Source organism: Sarcophilus harrisii, chromosome 1, assembly GCF_902635505.1.
Source record: "Sarcophilus harrisii chromosome 1, mSarHar1.11, whole genome shotgun sequence".
NCBI lineage: Eukaryota > Metazoa > Chordata > Mammalia > Dasyuromorphia > Dasyuridae > Sarcophilus > Sarcophilus harrisii.
In genome coordinates this window covers 391,371,794-391,399,767 of record NC_045426.1, presented here as the reverse complement: position 1 = coordinate 391,399,767, position 27,974 = coordinate 391,371,794, and the positions used below count along the sequence as shown (strand labels likewise).

At 33.9% G+C, this 27,974-nt stretch overlaps 1 protein-coding gene across 1 annotated transcript in view; it reads right to left on the bottom strand.

The window, feature by feature from the left end:
* Nucleotides 1-3,333: 3,333 nt before the first annotated feature.
* Nucleotides 3,334-27,974, bottom strand: part of ADAMTS16 (ADAM metallopeptidase with thrombospondin type 1 motif 16) — a 232,380-nt gene continuing 207,739 nt past the window's right edge. The window contains exons 19-23 of the mRNA XM_031946108.1: nt 25,137-25,338; nt 24,767-24,961; nt 20,728-20,952; nt 5,728-5,875; nt 3,334-4,308 (exon numbers count right to left, since the gene is read on the bottom strand). Coding sequence (XP_031801968.1) covers nt 4,193-4,308; nt 5,728-5,875; nt 20,728-20,952; nt 24,767-24,961; nt 25,137-25,338 — 886 coding nt within the window. The 3' untranslated portion in view covers nt 3,334-4,192. The remainder of the gene's footprint in view (nt 4,309-5,727; nt 5,876-20,727; nt 20,953-24,766; nt 24,962-25,136; nt 25,339-27,974) is intronic.

The window sequence follows — 27,974 nt, the reverse complement described above, 5'->3', positions numbered from 1 at the left end:
TTCCCCTTCATCTTTATTTCTTTTCATACTTGATATTCTAGATCTTTTGTTTTTTTAGATGGAATTGGTTATTTTATTAAGCTCTGTACAAGTATGCCCTTCATAATTTGATTGATATAGAAATTAAGAGTGCAAGTTAATTTTAGTAGCATTATCATTTTTATTTTATTGGCATGACCTAGCCATAAGCATTGAATATTTCTCTAGCATTTTATTTCTTTAAGGAACAGATCATAATTGAATCATATAAGTTTATTTATTTATTTTTTTTGTACTTTGGGAAGTTGATCCCTAGATATTTCATGCATTTTGCAGTTTTTGGAATATAATTTCTCTTTCTATTATTGTGTCATGTTTTGTTATTATGTAAAGAAATATCATTTATTTTTGAGAATTTATTTTGTAGTTTGAAAATTTGCTGGAAGTATTGTCTCAATTAGTATCTTTGCTGATTCCCTGGAATTTCTAAACTGAAGTTTTTTACCTTATTTTGTGTGTGTGTGTGTGTGTGTGTGTGTGTGTGTGTGTGTGTGATGGATTCCTTTGGCAGTATGATGAGAAAAATTGGACTTTCTCTCAGAACAATATTTTAAAATGCACAAAATAAAATATATATGATTAACACAGAAAATCAATCTGTTAATTGCATGTTAAGAATCTTTGATTAAGACTAGTTCTGATTGACTCCAGATAGCAATATGGAGAACCAGAATTTACATAGAAACATATTTTATGATGGGAGTAAGGAAGAAAAAAAACTTCCTAATATCAAACAATATCCAAAAAGGAAAATGGAGTGCCTTGGAAAGGAACAGACTTTATTTGTGATTTTTAAAACAGCAGCTAGATGAGGACTTGGTGGGCATGACAAAAGCCCTTCTAATTCTGCAATTGTAACTCTGACCAAGGTATGGAGAATAGAAAGAAGGGAAGAAATAAGAAAGAGGCAGTGTGACCACTTAGAAAACTATTAGAATAGTGCAAGTGAGAATGATGTTTGGACTTGGTGGTCCACTGCCCTCTTGGTTGAGTGGCAGTGAGAATCTAAAAGAATAGATTCATAAGATTTTTAAAAGAATTAACTTAATTTGGTGAATGTTCTATTGATCATAGATCAATAACATCGATTTTACTTTTAGGAAAGATAGTATACTTTGGAATACACTGTATGTAGAATGAAAAATTCAGAATTTGTATAGTGCTTTTAATATATATATATATATATAAATATGTACACATGCACATAAGTCAATAATTATATAAAGGAAATATTTAATAGTGACATGCATTATAATTTCCTTACATTAGGTCATAAAATATGAGTGGGAAACAAAAGTAAATTTTTTAAAAAATTGTATCAAGAATAAATGTCAAATGAAAAATTATTTTCTTACATTTATAATTTCAGTTTCTCTTCCCTCATAGGGAAAGATCTCCACAGAATTATATTCTATCTAAAAACTAAATTTTAAAATCACTATTCAAAAAGTTCATACAACCAATTAAAGAATATCCTACATATAAATTCTTATATTAAAGTAACACAAATTATATATATATATATATATATATATATATATATATATATAATTTTAAATACTAAATGCAGTGCAAGGAAAATTGAAGAATGATTTCATATATTGTTCTTAGAAAAGTTGTTAATTGGTCTGGGATGCAGAGAAAATTTGCTGTCCTTCACCTATATGGATATTACTGTTGACCAGCCCTTTAGACTAATTCATTTGGCAGAAATGGATTCTTGTCCAATATTTTATAGATTTAGATCCAAATTCTGAGTGCTTAGGTGAAAGTACATTGGCCTTGAGGATATCAACTAAAAAAAAATTCAGCTCTCTCTACATTTGTCTTTAAGCTAAGCTTCTCAGGAAAAATGAATAGCAAAACAAAACCTGTGTCTGCAATGTACATATATAAATCATGACACAAACAAGAGCCATTCAGTGGCTCTTGGGTTGTCACTCAGATCCTGCTTTAGAAAAAACCTGAGGGCTGGTATTTTTTAAAATAGGCATCTAAGCGGTGCTGTGAAGAATATTTTGGGTCAGGCCTAGAGTCAAGAGAAGATCCGAGTTCAAATACAAGCCTTAGTCACTTCTTAACTCTCAGATCCTGGAACCTCTCTCTGCTTCAATTTTCTCGACTATAAAATGGGGATGATAATAGTATCCACCTTCAAAAATGGTTGTAAAAATTGAACGAGCTAATATTTGTAAAGTGCCTGCTCAGCACTGGGCTTGGATCATAGGAGGTATTTAATAAATACTCATTCCCTTTCCTTACTTTCTCCTAAAAAGAAAGAAAAGGGATGTACCACTTAAGTGTCCTCATTTCCCAAGGACTTCAGTGTTCTTGCATAAGTGAAGCACACTAGTAGAGCATATTTATACTTTTAACTTTTGGTTTTTTGCAGGAAAGATGTTCTACTTGATGCATCATAATTTCAGTCAATCTTGCTTTGTCTCACCACTGGATTTGTCAAATCCAATTTTATGTGGACCAGGGGATGCTAAGGTCCAGAGCAGCAGAAGTGCGGAGCTACTCAGACCATGTCTGAGACCATATCAGATTAAAAGGGCACAGGGTCTTTTTTCATTCTATTCATTCAGCTGATCCGCTGTAGCAGCCCACAGAGACAGAGGACAGAAAGACAGAGACAGAGAGGGAAGTCTTCAAGGCCTCTTCCAGCACTAAATCTATGATTCTTTTATTTTATGAAATGATGAGATAGTTCAGAGGCATACAATACAATAAAAATTTATTATAAAATTTCAGAAAACATAAATATTCAGGTGCTCATTACAAGTGGAGCTGCATCATAAGAACTTTAACTTGAAGGCAGCACCAATACTGAAACGGAGTATGTTGGAAACAAGATGATGTGCAGCTTTTTCATTTATGAAATTGGCATTCATTCTAAATGAGTATTGTGAAAACAACCCAACCCCTAAATTGCCACACAAGTAAAACATGGATTTCTGGTTTAGAAAGTTGGTTATTTAGCAGACAACTATTTTAGTAGTACCATATTTTTTTTTTAATAAGAAACAGCAGGATTTGGGCATAACCAGAAATTAAAAAAAAATACAGAATTCTTTCTTTCTCCTTTTTTCTTTCTCTTTCTTTCTTTCTTTCCTTCTTTCCTTCTTTCCTTCTTTCCTTCTTTCCTTCCTTCCTTCCTTGCCTTCCTTCCTTCCTTCCTTCCTTCCTTCCTTCCTTCCTTCCTTCTTTCCTTCCTTCCTTCCTTCTCTCAATCTTTCTTTCTCTCAATCTTTCTTTCTCTTTCTTATACAGCAAAGTATAAAGAAATAAATTTAAAAAGGAAAAGTCCTTTGTAAATAACAAATAGATATAAAAATAAAACAGAAGAAAACTCTCATTTGGCTCCTGAGTCTGAAAGGGAAGGAAGCACCTTTGGAGAGATTTCATTTTTCCCCCTTTCCACATCTGGTGCAGGAATCAAGACATGGTGTCCAGGTTCAAGTGCTTCAAGTATGCTGATGAAATTTTTGATATTGCTAGCGTATGAGAAAATATTCAGAAAGAAGAACAAATGGACGGACTGAGGGGCCATGATCTACCAGCAGCTGGGAAGGAGGGCTACATAGGCCCAATAGCTTCTGTACTTGTAACATCTGTGTCCCCTTAAAAAAAAAAAGAAAACTCAAAGAATTTCTGAACTTAAGAGCTGAGATGAGAGATACACTCCATGTGCCTGGTAATAGGTCATTTTAACTTGTCATCCTCTTCACAGATTTTTTTTTCTTTTCTTCAGTAAGCACCACATATACTATAGCAAGTTCATCTTGGCCTATTTTGGCCTTAATTTATTTGAGATTAAAAGAAAAACAACAACAACAACAACATACTCCTTAGCAAAGTTTTGTCCATCTCATTTAGAATAGGTTCCTTTTGCTGGCAGTACTAGTAGGTTTGACTCCTGCCATAATAGTACAAAAGGCTTCCATGTTCAAACCATTCACAATACCATTTGCACATGTGTGTATGTTCAGGCCCATTAAAAAAAATAACCTCAAAGTCAAAGAACCAAGCCTAGTTATTCTTCGGATTTCTATCTTACTTGGGCACAGCCCAATTCAGATTGTGCAGCTTTTTTCTTGTGCTGAAAATATATTTATATAAAGTTTTTCCCATCATGGGAATCAGTCCTAATTTACAAATTAGATTTTGAACAAGATCTACAGCACTGTTTGCCATAAAACTTGTGGTTACACATTCCATGCTGGGGCACCAAATAGCACCAATTGAAGTAATCTTTGCAGAAGATATCTGAAAAAGAGGAGAAATCATCATCCTTCCATATTGCCATTACATTACAAGTTCCTTAGGGGCAGGGACTATCTTTCTTTTGTTTATTCACATTCCCAGTGGGTACTTTACAAATGTTCATCATGTTGTAGTATTGTACCCCACTAATCTGTTAGCTCCCCAAACACACCATTTACCCTAGTCAGCAAATAGATGTTTTTGGCAAATAAAAGATATTTTGTCATTACTTTAAAGGGATTGTTGAAATGTAGGTCAAATAACTTCAAAACTTTAGAAGACTTTCCTTGGATGTTCTCTTATAAAGCTTGGGACTTCTTATTTTTCTTCTTCTCCCTTCTTCTCCAAATAAACTTACCCATTCACTCTTTCACCCAAACAATAGTTTCTCTGTTAACTGAATCTCACATTTTTAATCCTTTGATTTATCTAAACCACTCATTGTCCTCTGGCTATATTCCTTCTTAGAAAGTACTTTATAACTTTCTGGTCTCTCTAAATATTTTAGATATTTGGGGGTTATTTAAACGTAACTTGTAAAGCAGCACTATCTGGTTTGATACAGCAAGTAGAACTGAATATGGTAGACTTTTGTCCAATTTAGGAAACTTACATAAGATTCTATATTCTGATTTCTCTTATCCAGGTATTCTGAACAGCTTTTTAATATGAAACATTTCTTATAACTATTTCCTCCTTAGTAGCCATACAGTGTTATTAAGAATAGTGTATTTTCAAACAAGGAAACTGGAAGGCACTTAATTGAATCAGTTTAAACAAAATATGGAGCTTTGGGAGGCAAAGTTTGGAATGAGAAGAAGGTCTTTCACATGGGGGCTGCTTAGCTACTCAGGATATCCCCAAATGACAACTCCTAAACCCTACTTTTCATTGATTCTGTAATTACTAAGGATTAACTAAATAATCTGTCTCTATTAGTCTTAATTCCTAGTGGCATCCTATATTCTATAGAGAAAACTTCTAATTTGTCTAATTCATTATTATTTCATATAATTTTTCTCTAGAGAAGACTATTTCCTGTGATTTTCTTGCTCCTGTTTTCCTACTCAGCTGTTTCTTTCTCCTGAAACATCCTCTTTCCTATTTAATTTGTAAAATTTGTACCTTTCCTTTATAGCCCAAATAAATTAATGTCTGCTCCTCTAAAGAGCTTTGATTCTCTGGTTGGTCATGACCCTGAGGTCTTCAGGCTCCATAGAGGCCTTTGCATTTCTTGCATGTATTTATTATACATTATTGTGTTTTCTATAATCCCCTCATTCAAATATAAGCACCCTCAAGACAAGGACATATTTTATCTCAACTTTGTTTTTCTCTAATACCTACCGCTAATATGCTGCAGAGTAGGTAATTGATGTTTGTTGAAATATTAAACTTGGGAATGTTGTCAGTCACATTTACCTTTCTTTTCTGGAATAGAACAGAAGTGGGTATTGCAGGCTAGGGAGCTGATAGGTTTCTGCTGTGGAAAGCATCCTGTGGCTGGTCTGCCATTTGCTAGGCACTGGACTAATCGTGTTTGAACTCCACCTCCACAAGTTGCTGTGCACTAGGAACAAGAACAACAAAAATTTATAAAGAGACATTGTGTAGGCATATCTATATGGGTGCAAATGATTTTTAGATTCTTCAACACTTAAAGGCTCATAAGTGGCAAACTAGGGAAACTAAGGAGATTGAATTAGATGATTCCGGGAGAGTAAATTTGTTGTAATAAAGCAAACATAATATACCAGTATTTTCATATACATTTTGGAAGGTGTGTTGAGAAAAGAGTGGAAGAAGGTGGATTTATATGGAAAACCTGAAGTCTCAAAGTACAGAAAATGAGCCATTTTTAATTTATTAGCATATTTTCTACCTAAATTTCTACCAAATGCTGAAATGAATGAAATAACATTTTTATATATGTGAGAAAGAAGTAGTTTCACACATACACACACACACACATATACACACACATACACACTCAACAAGAACAATTTTTATTCCTTTTCTCTCTTAACTTTCCTACTTCCTCCCTACTTTTTTCTTTGTTTCTTTTTTTCTTTCCTTTCTTTGATTTCCTTTCAAGATGCTTTAGCTTAAGAGGGTCAGAGAGACCCTCTTAAAGGTTGATCTGCTTTTCTTGAGTAGTTTTTCAAGATTACTGTGGGATAAATCCTGAATCAGATGAAACAAATTTCTTTCCCTTCTTTTCTCAGAAAAACAAACAAATGCCAAATCCTACCAAATTCCTCTGTTTACGAGATCCATTGAAAACTCAATAATGATTTACCTAGAATTTTCTTCCCCTCTTTCCCGGGGAGGAGGACAATGCATAGTCTGAAAATGACAATAAATATAGAGACAATTCATCTTCCACTGAAGTTTAAAGAGACAATTAAAAAAAAAGAAAAGGAGGCATCACTATCCCAAAACTTTTGATTCTAGGACAAGGCGGAATTTACTAGCATGGTTCTTAATAATGTTCTTAAAAAAAGTAAATCCCATAATAAATTCATGATATTTCATTATAAAACTGAAACACCATGTGGCAAATTTTACTTTTATAATATGAATAACATTCTTTCTATGGAACAATGCCGTGATTTTTCACAAATCTTAGGTGGAACATGCAAGTATTTGTGACTTTGGAAAAGATTAATTATATCCTTATGAACCACTAGATGGCATAATGGATAGAGTACCAGGCTTGGAGTCAAGAAGACTCATCTTCCTGAATTCAGATCCAGTCTCAGACACTTAGTATCTGTGAAACCTTGGGCAAATCATCTAACCAAGTTTGCTTCAGTTTCCTCAACTGTAAAATGAGCTGGAGAAAAAATGGCAAACAACTCCAGTAGCTATGCCAAGAAAATTCCAAATGGGGTCACAAAGAGTTGGACATAACTGAAAAACAATTGAAGAATGATTAGATTCTTTTCTAGTCATCCAAATTCATGTACAATTTGTGGTTGGGACAAAAATCATTGATTATTGAACATGATATGTATTTATCTTATAAAATGAAAAAAAATAGATTAAACAATTTATATCTGAATTGATTTCTAACTTACATATGTGATTATTTGGACTATTGATTAATTTAATTAGTTATCCAATAGGTATAATCCTGTGATAGTTACATCAGCTTGGAGGCTTGTTGTCAACCTGACTGCTTTGTCAAGATGCTTTTTTTCCTTTATGCAAAAGGATTAGGATGTCATGAAAGTCCTATGGATTCCGAATAATCTCAAACCTTGACTAAAGTCCTGAAGGGGCTTATTCATTAGAGGTGCTTTCCATTTGTTTCTAGAACTAAGTTGGCTAATTGGGGGTATTCAATATTGTGGATAACCTGAGATCAGAATGATTCTAAGGCTATCAGAACAAAACATAGCTATATTCCAAATTAAATAATCCAAAACACTCCTCCATCTCACTCTACTCCATATCCCAGTCTCTTTAGATAGGCCAGAAATCAATTCAAATATAAAGGAGACAATAAAATGCTTTTCAAGGTCCCTTCTAGCTCTGATTATTCTTTAATATCTTTTTTTTGAGTCATCATACATATCAAACTGTCTAATTGTAGGTACTGCAAGATGTTCTCTCAGGGCCTCCTTTCACTCCAATCTTACTCTCCTCCAAACTCCTCTATTACTATGGAATATACTACTATTTTTTTAGTCACCCTGGTTGTCATTTTTCAATGTTATCCCTCAGTTTAATTTTCCATTTTGCATTTCACTAAATGTTATCATTTCCATCTCTACAACACCTCTTTCATCTGTCCCTTTTTCATTTCCCATATAGCTTCTACTCTATTTCAGTCCCTCATCACTTTTTCTCTTGTACCACTGCAGTTAGATGGCTAGGCAGCTTAGTAGATAACTGTTGGATCTGTAGTCAGGAAGAATCATCATCCTGAGTTCAAATATGGGCTCATATTACCAGTTGTGAGATCTTGAGCTAGTCACTTCACCCTGTCTGCTTCAATTTCATCATTTATAAAATGAGTTGGAGAAGAAAATATCAAACTAGTTTAAACATCTTTGCCAAAACCCCAAAAAGGATCATGAAGAGGTGGATGTGATTGAAATAGTCTATTATTTGGTTTCTGTTTCAAGAATTCCTTCTATAGTCCCTCTTTCATGATGTTGCCAAACTGTTTTTCTTATGTGCACTATCATATACAATGAATTTAACTGGCTCTCTATCATCTTAAGGAGCAAATATGGAATATTATGTTTGACATTTAAAGTTCTTTGCAATCAATCAAATGACCATTTATTTATTAAGCACTTTTTGTGCTCAGACTTGCTAGATACTGGAGGTTCAAGAACTAAGAAAGAAATAATTCCTATTTGTAATGAGTTTGCACTATTTGACTCTAATCTATTTTTTCTGTCCGTTACAATTTTTTGACCTTAATTTATGCTTCAATCTAATCAAGCTGGCTATCTTATTTTTCTTCATAAATGAAACTTAATTCTTGATCTCTGTGCCTATTTACTCCAATAATCCCATATTTTACCCCACCCCTACTTTCTACCTCTTGTAATTTTTGGTTTCCTGTCATACTTAGGTCAAGTTCTATTTTCTTCATCAATCTTTTCTTGATCCCCACAAATTGCTGGTACTCTTTCACACTCTAAATAACTAGTATGTGCCTAAAAAAGTGCTGATTTTCTAACCCACAGAATTTAGCTTTTTTGATGGCAGAGGCTATTTCCATGTTGTCTATGTATCTGAAGTTACTAGTGCCTGGCATCTAGGAGATGCTTCAAAAATACTTGCTGAATTAGCCCTAAAACCTTACCCTAGCAACAAAGAATTTGGAGGGTCTGCCACTCCATAGAATTCTGAAGGACTTATTTTGATACATAATTTTCCTCCGTAGAGATTTTTTTTTATTGCTTTTTCCAAATACCTCAACTCTTAGCTTTGTCTGCTTTGAAATGGAGAAAGTGAATACCTCAATGAAAGTGAATACCAGTATGAATATAGCATACACACACTTATGCTTGTGACTGCTCAATGGAACAATACATGACACAACTCAAAAAACAGGAAGCTAAAAATGCACAAATAAAGGAAAAAGAAACACTTAGCAATTTATTAAAAAAGGAAGTCTAAACAATCTAGTCAGAATTATGTAAATTATTTTTTAGACAATAGAACCTGCTCCAAAAATGTTAAAAAAAAATTATTGAAAGAGTACCTGCTAAAAGAAAACAGGCTTTGTTTTGTTTTGGATAGTTTGATACACTGTGTTCAAATAAAACCTCTTAAACAGAAGGTATAAAAATGTTATGAAAATTGGGTTATGGTATATGGGTAATATCACTTGCCAAAAATTACAGGAACACTTTGCCAGAATCCCATAGTATTGAGTGACCTCGAGCAGGGCTCCAGGGCTCTCTTTCTGAGACTTTAGCTAAGGGGCAATAAACTCTGCCTTACATTGTTTCTTCCACTTTCCCTGCCCCAGAGGGGGCTCTTAATCTAGGAATTCCAAAATCCTCCTCCTTTTAACTGAGTGACAAACACAAAATTATATAAATTTTTCCTTCTGTGTGGGGAGTGAGAATAAAAAATATAAAGGATGTCTGTAAACTGACAAGCTGAGAGCATTTTTATTTTTCCTCTTTGGGCTGAAGGATAGTTAGGTCCACTGGATATTAAAATCAAGCACCTCGGGATTTCAGCTGATAAGTATGGTATGCCTCTAATGTTTCTGCTCAGTTTTTCCTTCCCTCTCCCCTCTTGCCTTTCTAACAAAGCTCAGCAAAATTCCTCAGTAAGTTAGTCTTAAAATATGACCATAAGCAACCAGAGAAAATTAATTGTGTGGGCATGTGAATGCTTAATTTCCAAATTATTGGGGTCAAATACAATTGATACAGCTGTTTTCTATCAAATATTCCTTATTTATGTATATTCTGCTATAAAACATAATTCTGCAAAAAAGACAGGCCTGGCTTCATTCTCTGTATGTGTGTTTTAGACATTCTTCAAGGTCATACTTTGCTCATTGGCATCCTGGATTATGTTAAATACAATATCACTGAAAGCATTTCCTTAAACACTCATCTCCCCCATTAAAAATTCACAGCTCCAGTTTTATAAAAATTCAAATTTCTTTACTAGGTCAATAGACTTAATATTTTAGTTGGAAATTCTGAAAATATTGTGTTCTTTATACTGATCAAGATGAGAGGTGATGTGTAATAGTGGTTAGTGACCAGGCCTTGTAAATTTGTAAAGAATACCCAGGTCTAAGTGTATCCTCTGAAACACATAAGCTGTCTTAACCTAGGTCTCCTAGCAAGTCTCTAAGGTTCTAAGTGAGTTGCAGATTTCTATTCACAGAAGTTTTCACACAAGAAGTTTCTCAAACAAATAAAATCACAGGTATAAATTCCCAGTCTCTCTCCTCTTATATGCTCACACACTTAAGTAAGAGTGAGGGAGGATCAAGATGAAAATAGAACTAGGATAAAGGGGTAAATAAAATCTTGAAAAGATTCATTCAGCTTCCCATGCATGAAATGCTCCATAACTTCAATTCCCTAATTCCTACTGAGGTTAAAAAAAAATAATGTTGCTTAATAGTATTATGTTCATTCAACTCTTTTTGTTATTCAAAAGGTATAGTGGTTCAAAAGTAACCATGATTCATTTAACTACAGACTTTGAATTGCACTGGAGAAATCACTGGTGGTAATATTACTAAAGGGGCTCTAAATATGATCTTTACCTGAATCTACAGAACATCAATAATTTAAATTATTTGGGTAAACTTGCTTTGGCTTCAGTCTGAATATTGTCCCATTACCTACACAACAACACTATTTATTTTGACCTATGCACAACCAAGTTAGACACTATTGCATTAAAAAAAGAAATGAGAGCTAACATCTGACAAATGTCAAAATCTTAACAAATGGGCTAATATTAATGTTTCATATGCATTCCACAGCATAATTCTCTCCCCACCTTCTCTTATATTAAACTTAGTTGGCTTGTTTCTACCCAGGCATCAATTTTTTTCTGTGTCTACTATAAGCTTGTTTGTTCAATCTCCTGAGGGTCTTTTGGGTCAAGTTTATTTATAAGAAATTGTCATGACATAGAATTTCCAGTGTTCCCAAAGTTTAGACTCCTATTGAAGAAGTGTTCTGTAGTTCTGTAGTTATTGGCTTGGACTGAATTGATTGTTTTGTATCTACTCTTGAGGTAAATCATAACTTCATTTGGGCCCAGTTTAATAATCACTGGTAAATAGTAGTAAGATTTATTTATGCTCCAAAGGGAGTCTCCCTTGGAACAATCATTTTGTAGCTACTGAGATTTTTTTAGTACACAGGGCTTTCACTTTTCTCCAAAGAACCTTTCTCAGTGTTCAGTTCAACACTGCCTGGCTCATTTCATGCAGGGCTGAAATAGTTTACAGTTAGAACCCGAGAGACTACTCTCCAAGACTTCCTATAATCAGAGAAATTAGAAGTGGAAAAAACCCCAATACGTTATCCATTACATGATTCCTCCCCATGGTTCAGCAATTAGTGTTTTTTACCCAATCTCATTTTAAATAACCTTGCCGATGCTAACTGAGCTTCCTTCATTTACCTGGGGAGTCTTATTTTCCTGATATTCACCCAACTAAGTAACATCTGCTGATTTCATTAACTTTAACTCCCAATTCATCTAATTTAAGATACTTAGTACAATCAGTTTGCCAAACACTAAAAAACTGAAAAAGTATCACATATCATCTCTTCTTTATATTTCCTTTCAGTAGCAATTTGCATGGATTTATAATGATTATGAATCCATATTTAACTTGGTTAAATGAAATAGGTCATTATACATAGCTACAAGTAGAAAATAAAAAAAGGGGGGAGTTTTGAATATATAAATGTGTATCTAGGCACATATATTGAAAAGTGAATCTTCATGTTTTATGGTATAGAAATAGTCATTTTCTTTTATTCTGCCGTCAGACCTCACAAGTAGATAAATGGTAGTCTGATTAACAGTCGCTACTAGCCAGCTAAGTGATGAGATGGATAGATTACTGTACTTGGGTTCATGAAGACCCAAGTTCAGATCTAGCCATACACAATTAGCTGTGTGACATTGAGCAAATCATTTAAGCCTTTGCTTCAGTTTCCCATTTGTAAATTAGAGATAAAAATAACATCTATTATCCAAGATTATTATAAGGATGAACTGAGATAATATTTCTAAGGCATTTTGCAAACTTTAAAGCATTAGATAAATGCTATTATAGCTTGAATGTTATGAATAAAGTGTTTTTTTTAGTTACGATTATCTTTAATTTATAAGTATCATTTGTGGTTACCCTATTCCAAGTAAATACTTATTATGCTGTTGTAAAAGCATAAATACAAAATATTTTTTAGAGAATCCACTGATTTCCTTTAGAAAGCGTTTAAAAACTGCCCTTTTCTACCTCTTCCTCCTCTCAGTAATATGCCCCAATTAGGAGTACAGTTGCATTTTACTAAGGAGATCTTTTCATCCTCTAATTTTCCTGTTTTACTCACTTCTTTTCCCACTAAAGTTATTCAACTAATGCTTCTATTTGATACCTTTAAAAGCATCCCAAGTGGAAGAACTTGGTAAGTTCTTTCATTTTCCGGTAGCCATGGACCCTATTCATTTCCCTTTTTCTACTTTCCTACTGATCAGATGCTCTTTTCCTGAGCTTGTTGTGGGGATTCACAAATCTCAAAAGCTATATCCAGAACAAACAATTTCATGACTCTAATTTTGGCTCTTATTGGGACACTACTGATTCTAACCTCAAAGTTCTGCTTAGATTCCTTAGACATACTGTCCTCGGTAGCACTAGCTTATGCAGTACCAATAAAATACAGGTATGATTCAGATAATATTTTAATATTATTATTCAGATAATATTTTGATATTTGATATTTTGATATGTTTCAATAATTTTAGAAAATATGATGATTTGATTTGAAAATTACAGTTTTTTAAAAATAATTTTTAGTATTTGGGTTGGGTTATAATTCAGTTAAAAACTCATTCATTGAGTCTCCACTCCAAAGTCAGTACGCCATTTCCTGTTCTTTTTCTCTATCACTCAGAATTCTCTTGTCAAGAGAAATGAGAGTTGAGACACTGAAATATGGTGACAAGGAAGAATTTGTCATAGTTATAAAGAGTTTAGTACTTTTAGGATAAACAGGCAACCAAAACAGTAAAAACCAAACAACTCATCTACAGCATGGTTCTTTCCAATGCAAATCTAAAAGATTACTGACTAAACTTGTGCATAGTCATGGTGAAGAATGTCTGGAATGATACCCTGCTCCTCACACTGCTCAGACTGTGATTTCACACCCCTGTTTTCGTCATGCTGATTCATTCAGACAATCCAACAGGTGTTTGCACTTAACCAGTCATACCCAAACCAAATTAGCATGTGAACCATCTGAATCTCTGCCCACATGATTTAAGTTAGTCCTAACTCAGGTCCCCCACTGAAAGAGATGATGAATAAAGTTCTTAAGTCAATAGAAATCTCATGAACTAAATAAGAGAAATGGAGATTTTTAAACTGTTACAAGAATAAGCCTCTTGAGTGCAAAGGGCGGGTGGGCAGACAGCCATTACATCTTGACAATTTTCCATAGCCCTGGAAAGCTGACTATCGCACAAAAGTGCTTATGGCATACATATCACTTTGGATTCTTATACCAAATAATTTATGATCTTGAAGAACTATAAAACACTTGGTAAATGGATAGTACTTGCCAGAAAGCTTATAGTCCCCATATGATAAAAATGACTTATCAGACCACTGATTGAGTATCTTTAGTCTTTTGAAAGCTGTGAAGATATATTTTCCTTTTTTTTTTTTTGCTTGTGCAAAATGCCAAGAATGGTTTAAATTAAATACAAGTAAGACTTCTTTTTCTCTCTGCAAATTTCTCTAAAGTTTCTGCATAAGGTTTTCTTGGGAAGTAATGAGTATTCCCAATATAATATAGTGTGATCACCCCACTTTGTCAGCCTTAATATCTTAGCTGGTAAATACTGTTAGCAGTTGTGTTATACACAAGAAGGAGATTGAATCAAGGAAAGTACACAGAAAAATTCCCACTCATTTGTTGCTCTTGGCAGCATAAGAAAAACCTTGTAAGACATGAAGACTCTTAATTCCCCCTCTCCAAATTTATGTTGTGTCAGAAAGATGGTATGATTCAGGTATATCTCATATCTCTTAACAAAAAATAATACATATCAGCTTTATGAAAAAAAGTGTTTCAAAAATGAGCCTGGAAGGTATTTTTAGGTATGGTATACAATTATTCAGTAGTAGGATTTTTGTTCCCTTTCATAGATTTATAAAATGCTTTTCTTCTAAAGTGCTCACACATTAGATCAAGAGGCTTTAGAAGATATAAAAAGAGACACATCACAATGTCATTACTACTGGATAGTCTTGGCTTTTTATAAACTTGTCAACTCTATTACTAAGCCAGTGAAGCTACACTTTTTCCAAAGACAAAATGAAATACAAGTATGATTCAGGTAATATTTTGATATTTGATATTGTGACATGTTTCAATAATTTTAGAAAATATGATGACTGGGTTTGAGAATTATAGTTTTTTTTAACTAATTTTTACTATTTGGGGTTGGGTTATGGTTCAATTAAAAACTCATTCACTGAGTTTATGGGATCTGATGATTTACTCTGTCTTTTTCTTTTTTTAACTTAATATTTGATTAATCAGTAAGACATATGAATAACAGATCTAGATAAGAATTGCTGTTTCATGATACTTTTCCTCTATCAAAGGAATAAGGAACAGCATATAGAGTGACTGAAATGAGGGAGCATCAAACACCTCTTCTATCCTCCCAAAATAAGAGAAATATAGTCCTTGAGGAAAATGACTCCATTTATCGAGTAAGTTGGGTAAGCTCTGCTCTATCCCTTTATCTTTTCCATGTGGCAAGAGCCAAAGAGTAGTAGACAACAGTAGACATAGTATCAGATGGCTCAAAAAAATTCAATTTCCTGGAATTTTGGCATCTCTGTTCAATAAGCAATGGCCATCCTTACTTTTCCAAAGATGACTGGGCAGCCTTAGATTATTTCCTATATGGGAAAATCTTTCCCTAGTGGAATTTCAATACTTACAAACTATTAAATTCTTAATAAAAATTCAACCCAAGTGAAACTTAGTTACTAGTTTCCATAGTGCATGTGATGTGGCTCTCTGACCGGGAAGTGAACCATGGACAACTATTTATTAGCTTGTTAAACCACATTCCAGCCACTTTTTGTGTTTTTTTTTCTCCCCTCTTCTCCAATCAGATAAGCATTCTCAGTAGAGTACCCTGGATTAAAAAGAAATAAAATTATGTTGGTATAGTGTCTATACTCTAAAACAGTAATTTAAAATGAGGATTTTTGTTGTAAATCAGTACTATGGCTTCATGTATGTGTGGATATATACATACATATGTTGACATTTATATATTTATATATTCACAGATATATCCATATATTATATATATATGTGTGTATGTATATATGTATTCACATACACATACACACACAGAATGAACATATTTAATCTTTTTCTGGATAGGATGATCCCAACCATGACTGGAGTCCATCTGTAGGGAACTTTTCAGAGAGGATGAAGTCCCTATGGAGAAAGAGACTTGAGTCCTCATGAGTTTCTGTGGTATGATTGCTTCTTTGATTAGGAACCCTTGAGTGAAAATTCTAAAGGAAATTCATCTCCCTTATTCCTCATTTTCTACTATATTTTTAATTTCAGGACAAGTAGAGAATGAATCTGATCCTGCTGGGAGTTCTGTCTTCAGCTATGCATAATAACTGACAGAACTGGCAGGTGGGAAGTGGGTGGAGAAAAATTGGTGAAAGGGTAGAGGGGATGGCACACTTCCTGGCAACATGCCATATACTATATATAGTTGAAGAACTTCTAATTTATGTAGATTCTCACCTCAAATCTTCTATTTCCTAGATGGGTTAATTTAGGAAAGCCATTGATCCAGGTTCTCTGTGCTTTAGTTTCCTCACTTGTAAATTGAGGGTGTGAGTCTGTGAGTCCAAAATACCCCCTGGTTCTGACATATGTCTTCTTTTGTCACTACATATACTACTGAACCCTCCTATGCTCAGGAGTTGACCCTTAGAATGTAGCACAGATGCATATGATGAGATATTCTTCCTTTTCACATAGTAGGAAGCATAACTATCTAGCATACCAATAGTGGGAGGACTTTGATGTGATGTCAACCATAACTAGCATTCTAGAATCATCAAAGTTTGAAGGGCAAAAATCCTTAGAGATCATTTAGTTTCATCTTCTCACGAGATAAGAAAATTGAAACTCAGAGAGGTGAACTGATTTGTGTGTGGACACATAGATAATTAGTGGCAAATCCAGGACTAAAGCAGTTCCTCCTGGCCCATATTTAAGTGCTGTTTTCACCACTACACTACTTCAGTGTTTGAAGAAGGACAGATCTCAGTGTTAGATCTCTATTATATTCATTTGGGGGGAAATGGGGTCTTTCCTAGAATGAGAGAAAACATGCCCAATTATTCTTTGGAATAGACTGACTTTGGAAAGTGAAGACTCCAAATTGTAGATGAATATAGGAAAATGTTTTAGCATTTAAGTATTCACAGTCTTTTAGGTGGTATTATTGGAAGTTAGTGGAATCATAGTGTTTCCAAGGACATTTGGTCCAACCTTTCCTTGAAGCATTAATTCCTTTTACATCTCCAATAAATGGATATGAAGCACTTTGTTTGAATGTTTCCAAGATGGGGAAAAACTCACTACATTGTAAATCAGCCTATGAAATTTGTTGGGTTTAAGATTGTTCTTCCTTTTTTGATCAAAGCTAGCTTACTTGTAATTTCAACTTCTTGTGTTGAAGATTGATTAAAATATAAATAGACTTTGAGTGACAATTCACTTTACTCTTATTAATTTATAATATCTTTCCATTGGTGCATTATCAGGTAAGTGGTTGACATCTGGAAGCAAAAAGCAAGGCTCCAAAAGATTCTGGTGGAAAAAAGATGAGTGAGTTTTATGTGTGTATATGTGTATAAGGAGGGATAGATTTTTTAATAAGGCAAAGTAGGCTTGAGTACCACAGTAGAGGCTTCTTGAATAGCTAAGAGAAATATAAAAGCACAAAGTCCTCTGAAAATAGGTAGGAGAGTCACTAAAAGAACAATATTGTCTTCATAACAATATTGTTAGTGGTTGTATATACCCATTCATGTTAGGTATAGTATTTGTCTAAACTATTAGCTATTACTAACTTCCACTGATAAAAAGAGGCATGGTGTTATAGGAGGCAAAGATTTCTGTCTTAGAAAAAGTTGGAGTTGGGTCGACACAAAGTGGCTGTATGACTCTGCCAGTCCCCTAATCTCTCACTGTCCTAAGCAACCATTTCATACTGTAAATTGTAGAATAGTGACCAATCTGTATTCATAGTAGGAGTTTCCCATGAAAATTTCATTCACAAATGTTTTTGTTTACCCACTAAACCATGTTTATCCACTCAACTCAGAATCAGTCTCAAACACTTATTGTGTTGCACTGGGAATGCTACTTAACTTCCGTTTTAGTTTCCTCAATTTTAAATATTTAAATTTTAAAATAAGAATGATAGAAGTGCCTTCCTTCCCAGATTATTGTGAAAATCAAATGAGATATGATTAGTAAAATGATTAGCCTAGTTAGTGCCTGGCAAATAGTGGGTTACTAATAAATGTTCCCTTTCTTCCAAACCCTCTAAAAAGTCAGTAAGAAACCATTTTAATGACCTATAATTTTAAGGATATGGAGTATTCTGGATAATTCAACACTACTTATTAATAAATGTCTGTATCTTCTCTTCAATTTTTAGCTTTAGAGAGTTGTCTGGGGGCCCCAGGAGGGAAAATGATTTGCCAAGAGATACACGACCAGTTGAATCCAAATCTTCTAGATTCCCAGACTTGACCTCTAGCCCTTGTATTATTCTGCCTCTTTAAAACCCAAATATATATATATATATATATATATATATACATATATATATATTATACAGATTATCATCATTCCTCTAAAATAAAACTCTATATCCTATAAATATATTTGGAAAGTCATACCTATATGATCAAAGAAATATCTCAGAATATTGGCAGATGAATTCTATTTGATATCTTGTGGGTAAATATGGGCTTATTGAATGGAAAGTTGAGTCAGAGTATAAAATCCAGGCTATCATGTTTGGAAATATATTTTGCCATCTGCCCTAGAATTCAATAACTAAATTTGAGAGGAATCTGTTTTAACTGAACTGATGCCAAATGAATGGGGACTTCAATTTGAAATCATTTAAGAGATGCATCAATCTTTCATTTAATATTGAATACTAGTCCCCATTCATCATGAAGGGTTGAAAAAAACCTCGAACTTCTTTCCTTTATTTTTTGGAGAAGATTTTGGAGGATCTGATTATACAAGAATCCACTTAACAAACACTATACCTAAACAAGGGCAAAGAAAAGTTATACAATAAAAGGGGCTTATGACTGAGAATAATATACTTGTTAGGAATCTCCTTTTTATTTAACTTCTAAAAAATAGTCCCATCCCCTTCCCAAGTTGTACAAATCTAGATCTGCTTCACTCTATTGCTTAAAGGATATACATGTGCATGGAAATATTTTGGTGGTTCATAGATTTTTCACTAGAAAATTAGATCTTGTATACCTTATCACCTTCCAAAGAGGCTATATTATGTAAAACCATACATCACTTACAAAATTCAACTAGTGGGAAAGGAATATAAATTGAACAAAAGAAAGAAAGAATTTGAGGGTATTTGCTGAAAACAATGCATGGGCTTAAAAATTGAACTCTTTATTTTAGAGGAATTGAGTTATGATAGCCTTCTTATTGTCACAGAAAAATTATTTGTATTTGCCATATCCCTCAGCTTTTATTAAAGGCTATCTTGTTTTGCAGTGGGTCATATAATATTTATGGAAGGGAAAAAGACGGATAGAAAACTAACTTTTGCTGTCTTGAAAGATTTATATAGGACAAACAAAAATAGGTAGTTAGTTTAGAATTGAGGAAAACAAAGAATCAAGGAATTGTAAATTTCTGATTCTTTCTTTGCACTCAGAAGAGTCAGGAGTGACCTAGACTAATAATAGATTTCTGGCTTCCTTAAGTTAGATGAGGAAGCAGAAATCCCTGACATAATAGGGAAAGTGATATTCCTCCTTAAGGTCATACTTGATGAATAATTTACATGGAAGAATTAGATGGATATTACAAGATAAAAGTAAGAGTGAATAAATTGATTGGCTCAATATATATAGTCCCTGCTATATATATATATATATATATATATATATATAATATATGAAAATGTGACAGTCAACAAAATGAGAACATTACATTTTATCAAGAATTTTAAAAAATGCTGCTTGTGCATAAAATCTTCCTCTCCATTGTCATTCATATTTTTTCCATATCTTCTTCCCTCTGTACCAGAGAAATGGAAGGCAAAAAAAAAAATTGGATTGTAGGAAAAGGCACAATAATTAAGAAGAAGCAAAAAAGGGATGAAAATTAAAGGGAAAAGAAAAGAAAGAGAAGAGAAATGAAGGGGAGGAGGGAGAATAAGATCAGGGCTGTATCATGTGCTTATAGGAAAGGGATAATGTGAACTATTAAGACAAAAACCATATATGAGCATTTTGTTGTTATTTTGCATTTATGTTCAAAAAGAAAAAAAATAGAATTGGATAAAGGAGCAAATAGATAAGGGGAGAAAATGGTATGAACAAAAGACAAAACTCACCAATTTTACCAGCTAAAAGCTGACTCTACTTAAATGTATATAAACAATTCATATGTTATCTAGTATATATTTGTAGTTGTGAAACTCCCTAGTTAATCTACCATGAACTTTAATCCATCTGTCTATTCTAGAGTTATTGCTTCTCTTCATACTTATTCTGTGGGGAATTCAGCCTCCCCCCATCTTACCCAAAGCATTAAATCTTCCTATATGTGATGAGTGGGTGATAATTCTAAGCAAAAGACACAAACATGCTCTTAATGGCTCTTTAACAATTGGATATCAACCCCTAAAACACACACACACACACACACACACACACACACACACACACACATCCATACCCTTGAGAGAAATGTAATAAAGCACTTTAATAAGACATTGGGGATTGAAACTCTGAGGAAACATCATTGTTTAAACTTCACCACCAAACATCAGAGCCATAAATTTAGCTTATTAAGCCCCTGAGAATTTAAAATTATCAAGTACCTCAGACCAGGGAGAAGAGTACCAAGTACCCCTAGCATGCCTCACTGCAGAGAATACTGGTTGCTTGGGACATGAAAATAGGGTACATTCTCTTTCCAAGTCCAGGTTTGGCTTTGGCAAATGGAAGCATTTCTTTGAAGCCAGCTCTCTGTATTTTCCAGAAACATATTTTTCTGCACATTTTAACAACCTTTTCTGTATTCCTCTTTCACAAGTTACAGAGCACTAAAAGAAAAAAGAAATAAAAAGGAATGGATTAAAATAATTCCTCTGAAGTGACAATTTTAGAACAAAAGATGAAAATGTGGAAAATTTGGAAGTGTGAACAAACATGAATATAATAAAATTTAATGAAACCCAAATTTAATTGTTTTAATCAAATATAGTGACTATTTAAAAAAAAGATTTTGAGTTTATACTGGTTTTCAGTACCAGGTGATTCTTTTTGGCAGACCAGAGTTACATAGGCAAAGCAGTCTTGAAATACAGCATTCAATGAGCATACAAAATGACACTGTGGCTTTTTGCTCTGTGGAAACCTTCCAAGACTCATTGAATTCCTGTGTTTTCTAAGTGTTTGCTTGGTTAGCTGGCTATGTATTTCCCTGGCTGTTCCTTGGTTGGCATTTGGCATCCTTGTTTCCTCTCCTGATTGGTTATGGATGATCTCCTGCTTAAGTAATACAACATCAACTTGGTGAGTACTCCCTCTGTACTCCTTTTCTCAGTATTTTCCTGCCACCCCCAAGACTATGGACTGCTTTTCTTGCCAAAACTAAGTCTCACAATATTCTTTATCCCAACTTACTACAAGGCCAGTAAGGTCAATTGGACTGAGCTAACTGTGACAGAGATCACCAACATAGTACAGAAGCTAAAGAGGGAAAGCAGGAAAGAAGAAAGGGATAAAACCTGGGAGTGACACCAAATGGCATCTCCCCAGTAGATGCTCTCATATTATACTGGAACCTTTTTTAAGTCTTCACTAAAAGAAAAAATACAGGGCCAGTTGGCATATTCCACTGTTTGATGCAAAAATCCATGAGTGCTACCATGCTTCACACAGGAGCTGTTGTCTCTGAAAGCTAGCCCTTGGATATAATATATTTCCCTGAGAATAGAAGGTAAATAATTTCAATTCCGTGAAGTCATATGACCAATGTAAGACTGACTTCCAGATAAAACCAGAGATATTTTGAAAGGGAAGTGGAGTGGGAGGACCATGGCTATTACAATGGGCTGTGTTTTGTAGGATTAAATCTTACAATAGTTGGTAGTAGTTTCAGGACTAGGGAAAAATGATTGCACTATATAATAAGCTCAAAAATATTTAGGGAAAGCTCCGGACAGACCCTATAAGTCCATTGCTCAGTTCTTCTTTTTTTCCCCAATTATGTTTTATTTTTCCAAATAAGTGCAATGAGAGTTTTTAACATTCACTTTTACAAAATCTTGTGTTCCAAATTTTTCTCCCTCCCTCTTGCTTCCCCCAAAGAGCAAGCAATCCAATATAGGTCAAACATTTGCAATTCTTCTAAATACCCTTTAATAATAATTCTTAAATATTCTTCTAAAATATTTCCATAGTCATCATGCTGTGCAAGAAAAATCAGGTCAAAAAGGAAAAAAAAAACATGAGAAAGAAACAAACAAAAAATACTAGCACACAAACAACAACAAAAAGGTAAAAACATATGCTTTGATTCATGTTCAGTTTTCATAGTTCTCTCTCTGGAGATGGTACATTCTAGCCAAAACTATTGGAATTGTCTTGAATCATCTCATTACTGAAAATAGTCAAATCTATCACAGTGGGATAATCACATAATCTTGTTACTGTATACAATGTTCTTTTGGTTCTGCTCACTTCACTCAGCATCAGTTCATGTAAGTATTTCCAGGATTTTCACTCAAATTGCTCTTTACATTAGTCTTTCTCCAACTGGAGACTGGGGCATTGAGACTAAAGGCAGAAATATTTAATACCATGTTTGTGGACTAGATCACTCAATAAAGTGAACGACCCTTTATTTCCTTGATTCTGTATTGCTCCTGAGAACATATCATTTCAGACAACATCTGAACTTTTATGATAGTCTAACTTTTAGACATCTAGCTTTTATGATAGTCATAATAATAAAGGAGAAACAACATAGTATAGAGAATAAGAAGTTGGCATGTTAGCTAAGAAGATTTAGAAATTATAAATTGTAGAAAAGGTGATGACCTACATTGCCAAAATGAGTTTCCTAATCTAGAAATTCAGTATGCAGTTACAATCACACATCTAATTCCTATTCTTTTCACAGTAATAACTAGAAGGAATGTTTAACATTTAAGTTCTAAATATATAATTGAGAGTGGCTTTGCTTAAGACCTGAGTTAAACATTTTGTAGGTTAAGTGCTACATGTTGATTATAGTACTTCAGTTAAGAATATTGTAATACGAACTGATGCTGAGTGAAATGAGTAGGACCAGGAGATCATTATATACTTCAACAACAATACTATATGATGACCAGTTCTGATGGACCTGGCCATCTTCAGCAACGAGATCAACCAAATCATTTCTAATGGAGCACTAATGAACTGAACTAGCTATGCCCAGAAAAAGAACTCTGGGAGATGACTAAAAACCATTACATTGAATTCCCAATCCCTATATTTATGCCCACCTGCATTTTTGATTTCCTTCACAAGCTAATTGTACAATATTTCAGAGTCTGATTCTTTTTATACAGCAAAATAATGTTTTGGTCATGTATACTTATTGTGTATCTAATTTATATTTTAATGTATTTAACATCTACTGATCATCCTGCCATCTAGGGGAGGGGATTGGGGGTAAGAGGTGAAAAATTGGAACAAGAGGTTTGGCAATTGTTAACGCTGTAAAGTTACCCATGCATATAACCTGTAAATAAAAGGCTATTAAATAAAAAAAAAAATAAAATAAAAAAAAAGAATATTGTAATAAAGGTCACACAATCAATCTTTCCAGACTTCTAATGTTTTTTCTTTCTTCCTATCCTTAGAAATAACTACACCAAAGCTTTAGAACATACAAAATATTCTTCAATCCTATTTTTTACATATGTGGTATCAAAATCAAATAGGAACAAATCCTTACTATTACAGATTGACTTAGAAAATCACACATTAATATTGTCTGTTCTATTATATTTTTATTTCCTTTGTTAATCAATTTCCAATTACATTTTAATCTGATACAGGCCATAGTCCAGAGTTTTAAAGGTACTTGCAGATCTTGGACAGAGAGTTTGACATCTTTACATCAGTTATCTCTTCTACTATCTCTGTGAGTATCCCTACACATCTCCCAGATCAAAGGAACTTATAAATAACAAGCCAATATCAATGAGAGAAAACATTTAAATCATTCTCTTAGAAGATGTAATAGATGCTAAAACAAATTAAGAAGCCCATTTGACATATAACCCTAATTGATTATCCCAAAATTATGTACTTGAATGTCCATGGTAGAGACATTTTTCATGTTTTAAAAATCTTCAATTTCTCAAATTTAAAAATCTCTAATGCCCATTTTAAAGAAGATACCTGTCAGATGCCTCAAGCTTTCAACACCTCATAGAAACTCCAGATAAGCATCTTCCCTAAATGTAACATGAATCAATTCAAAGAAGATACTCAATTGAGGTCAATCAGGCTGTTGACAGAGTAATTTATTCAATTTTTTTTGATGATGTTCCTGGTAGAAATCCTATTCATGTGCATATGATTTTTCTTTTAAATGAATGGCAATGAAAGAAACATGGGATCTGAGCCAAAAGGTCTAGATTCCTATGAGACCCTTGATACCACAACCATATGCAAATCATCGAGCTCTCAGTGACCAGTCCTCTTATAAAGGGCAGTTTTTAGTAAATATTCATGTTGACCTCAGTCTTTTCTAAAAAAGGTATTTGGTATCTTTGAAAAGAACTAATTGGTTTAGCATTTTTTCCACAGCTACTAAAATGACATTTTAGCATTTTATCAGAATTGAGACATACCCACCTCTGACCAGGCTGATACAAGCCATTGTAGTTTCTTGTGTTTATGGCAACGTTTAAGCAAGCAGGCTTCTTGGGTTTGAGGTTTTGTTTCTGTGAAACAGACTGCATCAGGCAGAATTTGAGCCCGGGTAGATGGGCTAGTGCTTTTACAGATCACAGATCTTTTTTTCCATCCTTTCCCACACGTTCTTGAACACTAAAGAAGAGCAGTGAGTAAATAATGGTAAGGAAAATTCAGAAAAGGAAAATTTACTAGGCTGGCCTATGGGTTTTCAGGAGGAAGACGCTAAATGCCAGCATTAAAAGCAAGGGTTTGGAAATAGTCACTTATCTCATTTTTCTGCTCTCTGCTTGAAATCTGAGTAACTTACCTCTGACCAGGGCCCTGCACTCCAGGCTGGTGGGCAGCTCTGAGTATTACAGATCTGTCTGCTGGGAGGAATTGGCTGAGGGCAAAGAGTGGCAGAAACCACCTCTGTTTTAGAGTGAATCTGCTGCAGGCATTGAACCAGCCTAGATTGTTCTCCCACACCACAGGTCAAGGTGCACGTGCTCCAGTTCCCCACTGACCAGCTAGGAGAAGATAAAGCAAAAGTCACCATATTTGTTCCTATCTAAATCCCTTCCATGCCAGAAAAAAATGTAATTATATTTAGTATTTCTATTTTAAATAGCTTTTTGATTATTGGTAATTGTTATTTCCTACAATGATACAACTTAGATAAATTCATTTTTTTCACAATGAGGAAATGCTATTTTGTAGGTGGGCAGTACTGTAGATTCAGGATGAACTGAGTTAAAAGCCACCTTCAACCATTTACTAGCTGTGTGAGCCCTAAAAAAATCACTTAACCTTTATTTACCTTAGTTTACTTGTCTGTAAAATGTTATAATAATAATAGCATTTACCTCCCAGAGTTGTTGTAAGGATAAAATGAAATAAAGGAGAAAGGGAATAAACATTTATATAGCTCCTATTATGTGCCAAATACTGTGTTAAGCATATTTTTAAAAAATATTACCTCATTTGAACCTTACAAAAACTGTGAAATAGGTTCTAATATCCTCATTTTACAGTTGAGGAAACTGAGGCAAATAAAGGTCAAGTGACTTACTATATTTGCTATATTTAGCTGCCTCTAAATTAAAGATATTTGTAAAGTTCTTTATAAATGTTAACATGCTATATAAATGCAACTACCATTGTCATCATCATCATCATCATCCTTGTCTTCAAATTCTGCCCCAATGATTTCCGTTATGAATTCTTATCTCTCTTTTCCTCAACTCTTCTTATCCTCCAATTTGGAGAACTGCCTTGTATAAGGTAGAATATTTTTCCAAATTAAGAATAAGTCTGATTTGTACTACAGATATGAACGAGAAGCATCTTTCCCTGTTTTAATTCATCTTTGTTGTAAAAGCTCTAAAATGTTATACACTAAGTAAATTTATTTCATGAGTTCATTTCTATTATGTTTTCAATGAACTCAACTAGCCAATGTAACCACAACCCCATCTTTTTTGTTTCATTTTGTTTATTTACATCAATTTAATTTTTGCTATTCTATGCGATTCTACATCATGGTCTACTATGACTTCAGAAAGATCAAAATAATAAATAATTTGAAGAACAAGGAAAAGACATATAGTAGATAAAAGTAAGGCAGCAGGATTCACCTGTAGAAATATTACCAAAGATGTGTAGAAATAGATAAAGATTATTTGAACATAAAGAGAGAGTATAGGATAAGAGATGGACAGCACAAGTTGACTTATCATTCATGTATTAAGAGATAAAGAGCAAGACCTCCAGCATATTAAGCAAGTAATCTATGGAGAATTTCTGTAATGACACAAACAAAAATTTAAGGATGAAAATACTTGAGTTACAATATGCATTGGAGATGTGATGCTTCAAAGGATCATGATTTCATGAGACATCAATCTATTTTCCAATTCAAGAAATTGAGTCAAAAGTGGAACAACTTGTCAAAAGTTATGCTATGGCTATGCTAGTTCAAATGAGCTCCTGTGGAATGGGAATGGGGGTTTCTCTGAATAGTAAGACATACAAAATATCAAAAAGACATATTCTAAGTTCTTCAAGCTATATTATAAAAGTTTTGGAGTAACATGCAGGAAAATAAGCTCTGTGGTTATCCTAGATGTGAAGCAGAAATAGCTACATACTTTAGTCCATCTCTGTTTATGCCAGGTCTAAAGTATTATCTATTAAGTATCATTGTATTTGTGAGAATTTATGGAAAATCTGTAATATCAAATTTTGTACCCAGAATAATAAAACAATATAGTTCCTTATGAATTGTCCCATTTTAACTGTCAAAAGCTTTCAGCTTTTTATCACAAACAGAGCTAATTCATTAAAAAATGAAAACATTCTTAATCAATCCATCATTTTTTATGAAAGTTAGTTCTTTAGCATGAGCTGCTTGGCTTTTTCATCCATTGATAATCCCTCCCCTTTTTCTGTATTCATTATCTCTGTTTGCATTTATGACAGTTTCTACATTCTCCTACTTTCTCATATTTGTTCTCTCTTTCCCAAAGCCTTATAAATTATAATTGGTGTGTCCACCCAGGGGTTGCAACAGACATCTTGGCTGCTTCCAGGCTTTTCACACCATCTCGTTAAGTCCTTCTGTCTCCACCGTCTTAAGTCATTCCAACTGTGTTGATCCAGTCTCTCCCCTCCCTTCTTAACTGCACATCATTAAGAAACCCTTCTCTTGAACAAAGCTCATTCATACTGTATCTGGAAACTCAAAGTATCTGTTCTATGTCATGGGCAGAGCTGTGGGGGAAGTCTTGATTTCAGCTCATGAAACAGTCAAAGTCAACACAAGAATCTGCCTTTTGCCATTTTTTTGTTTCTGTAGCTCCTTGATCTTCAGGAGTAATTTCCCAAAACTAGATGCACACAGTAGCAATCAGCTATCATGTTGATTGACTCTAGTATAGATTTGCTTTTTTTCTCAAGTCTCCACCTCTCCAATCTGAACAAAATAAAGGGCTTGTTAAATGTCAAGTCAAAGCTGTGGTTCCAATTTTAGACATTAAAAAATTGAACCATATATAGTCAGTATTTTCCATCAGCTTAGTCACATACCCCCGAGACATATGCTTTGGTCTCTTGGGAGTGCCTGGAGAAATGTTAGGGTTTTATGCTCTTCAATTGCCAGGTTATA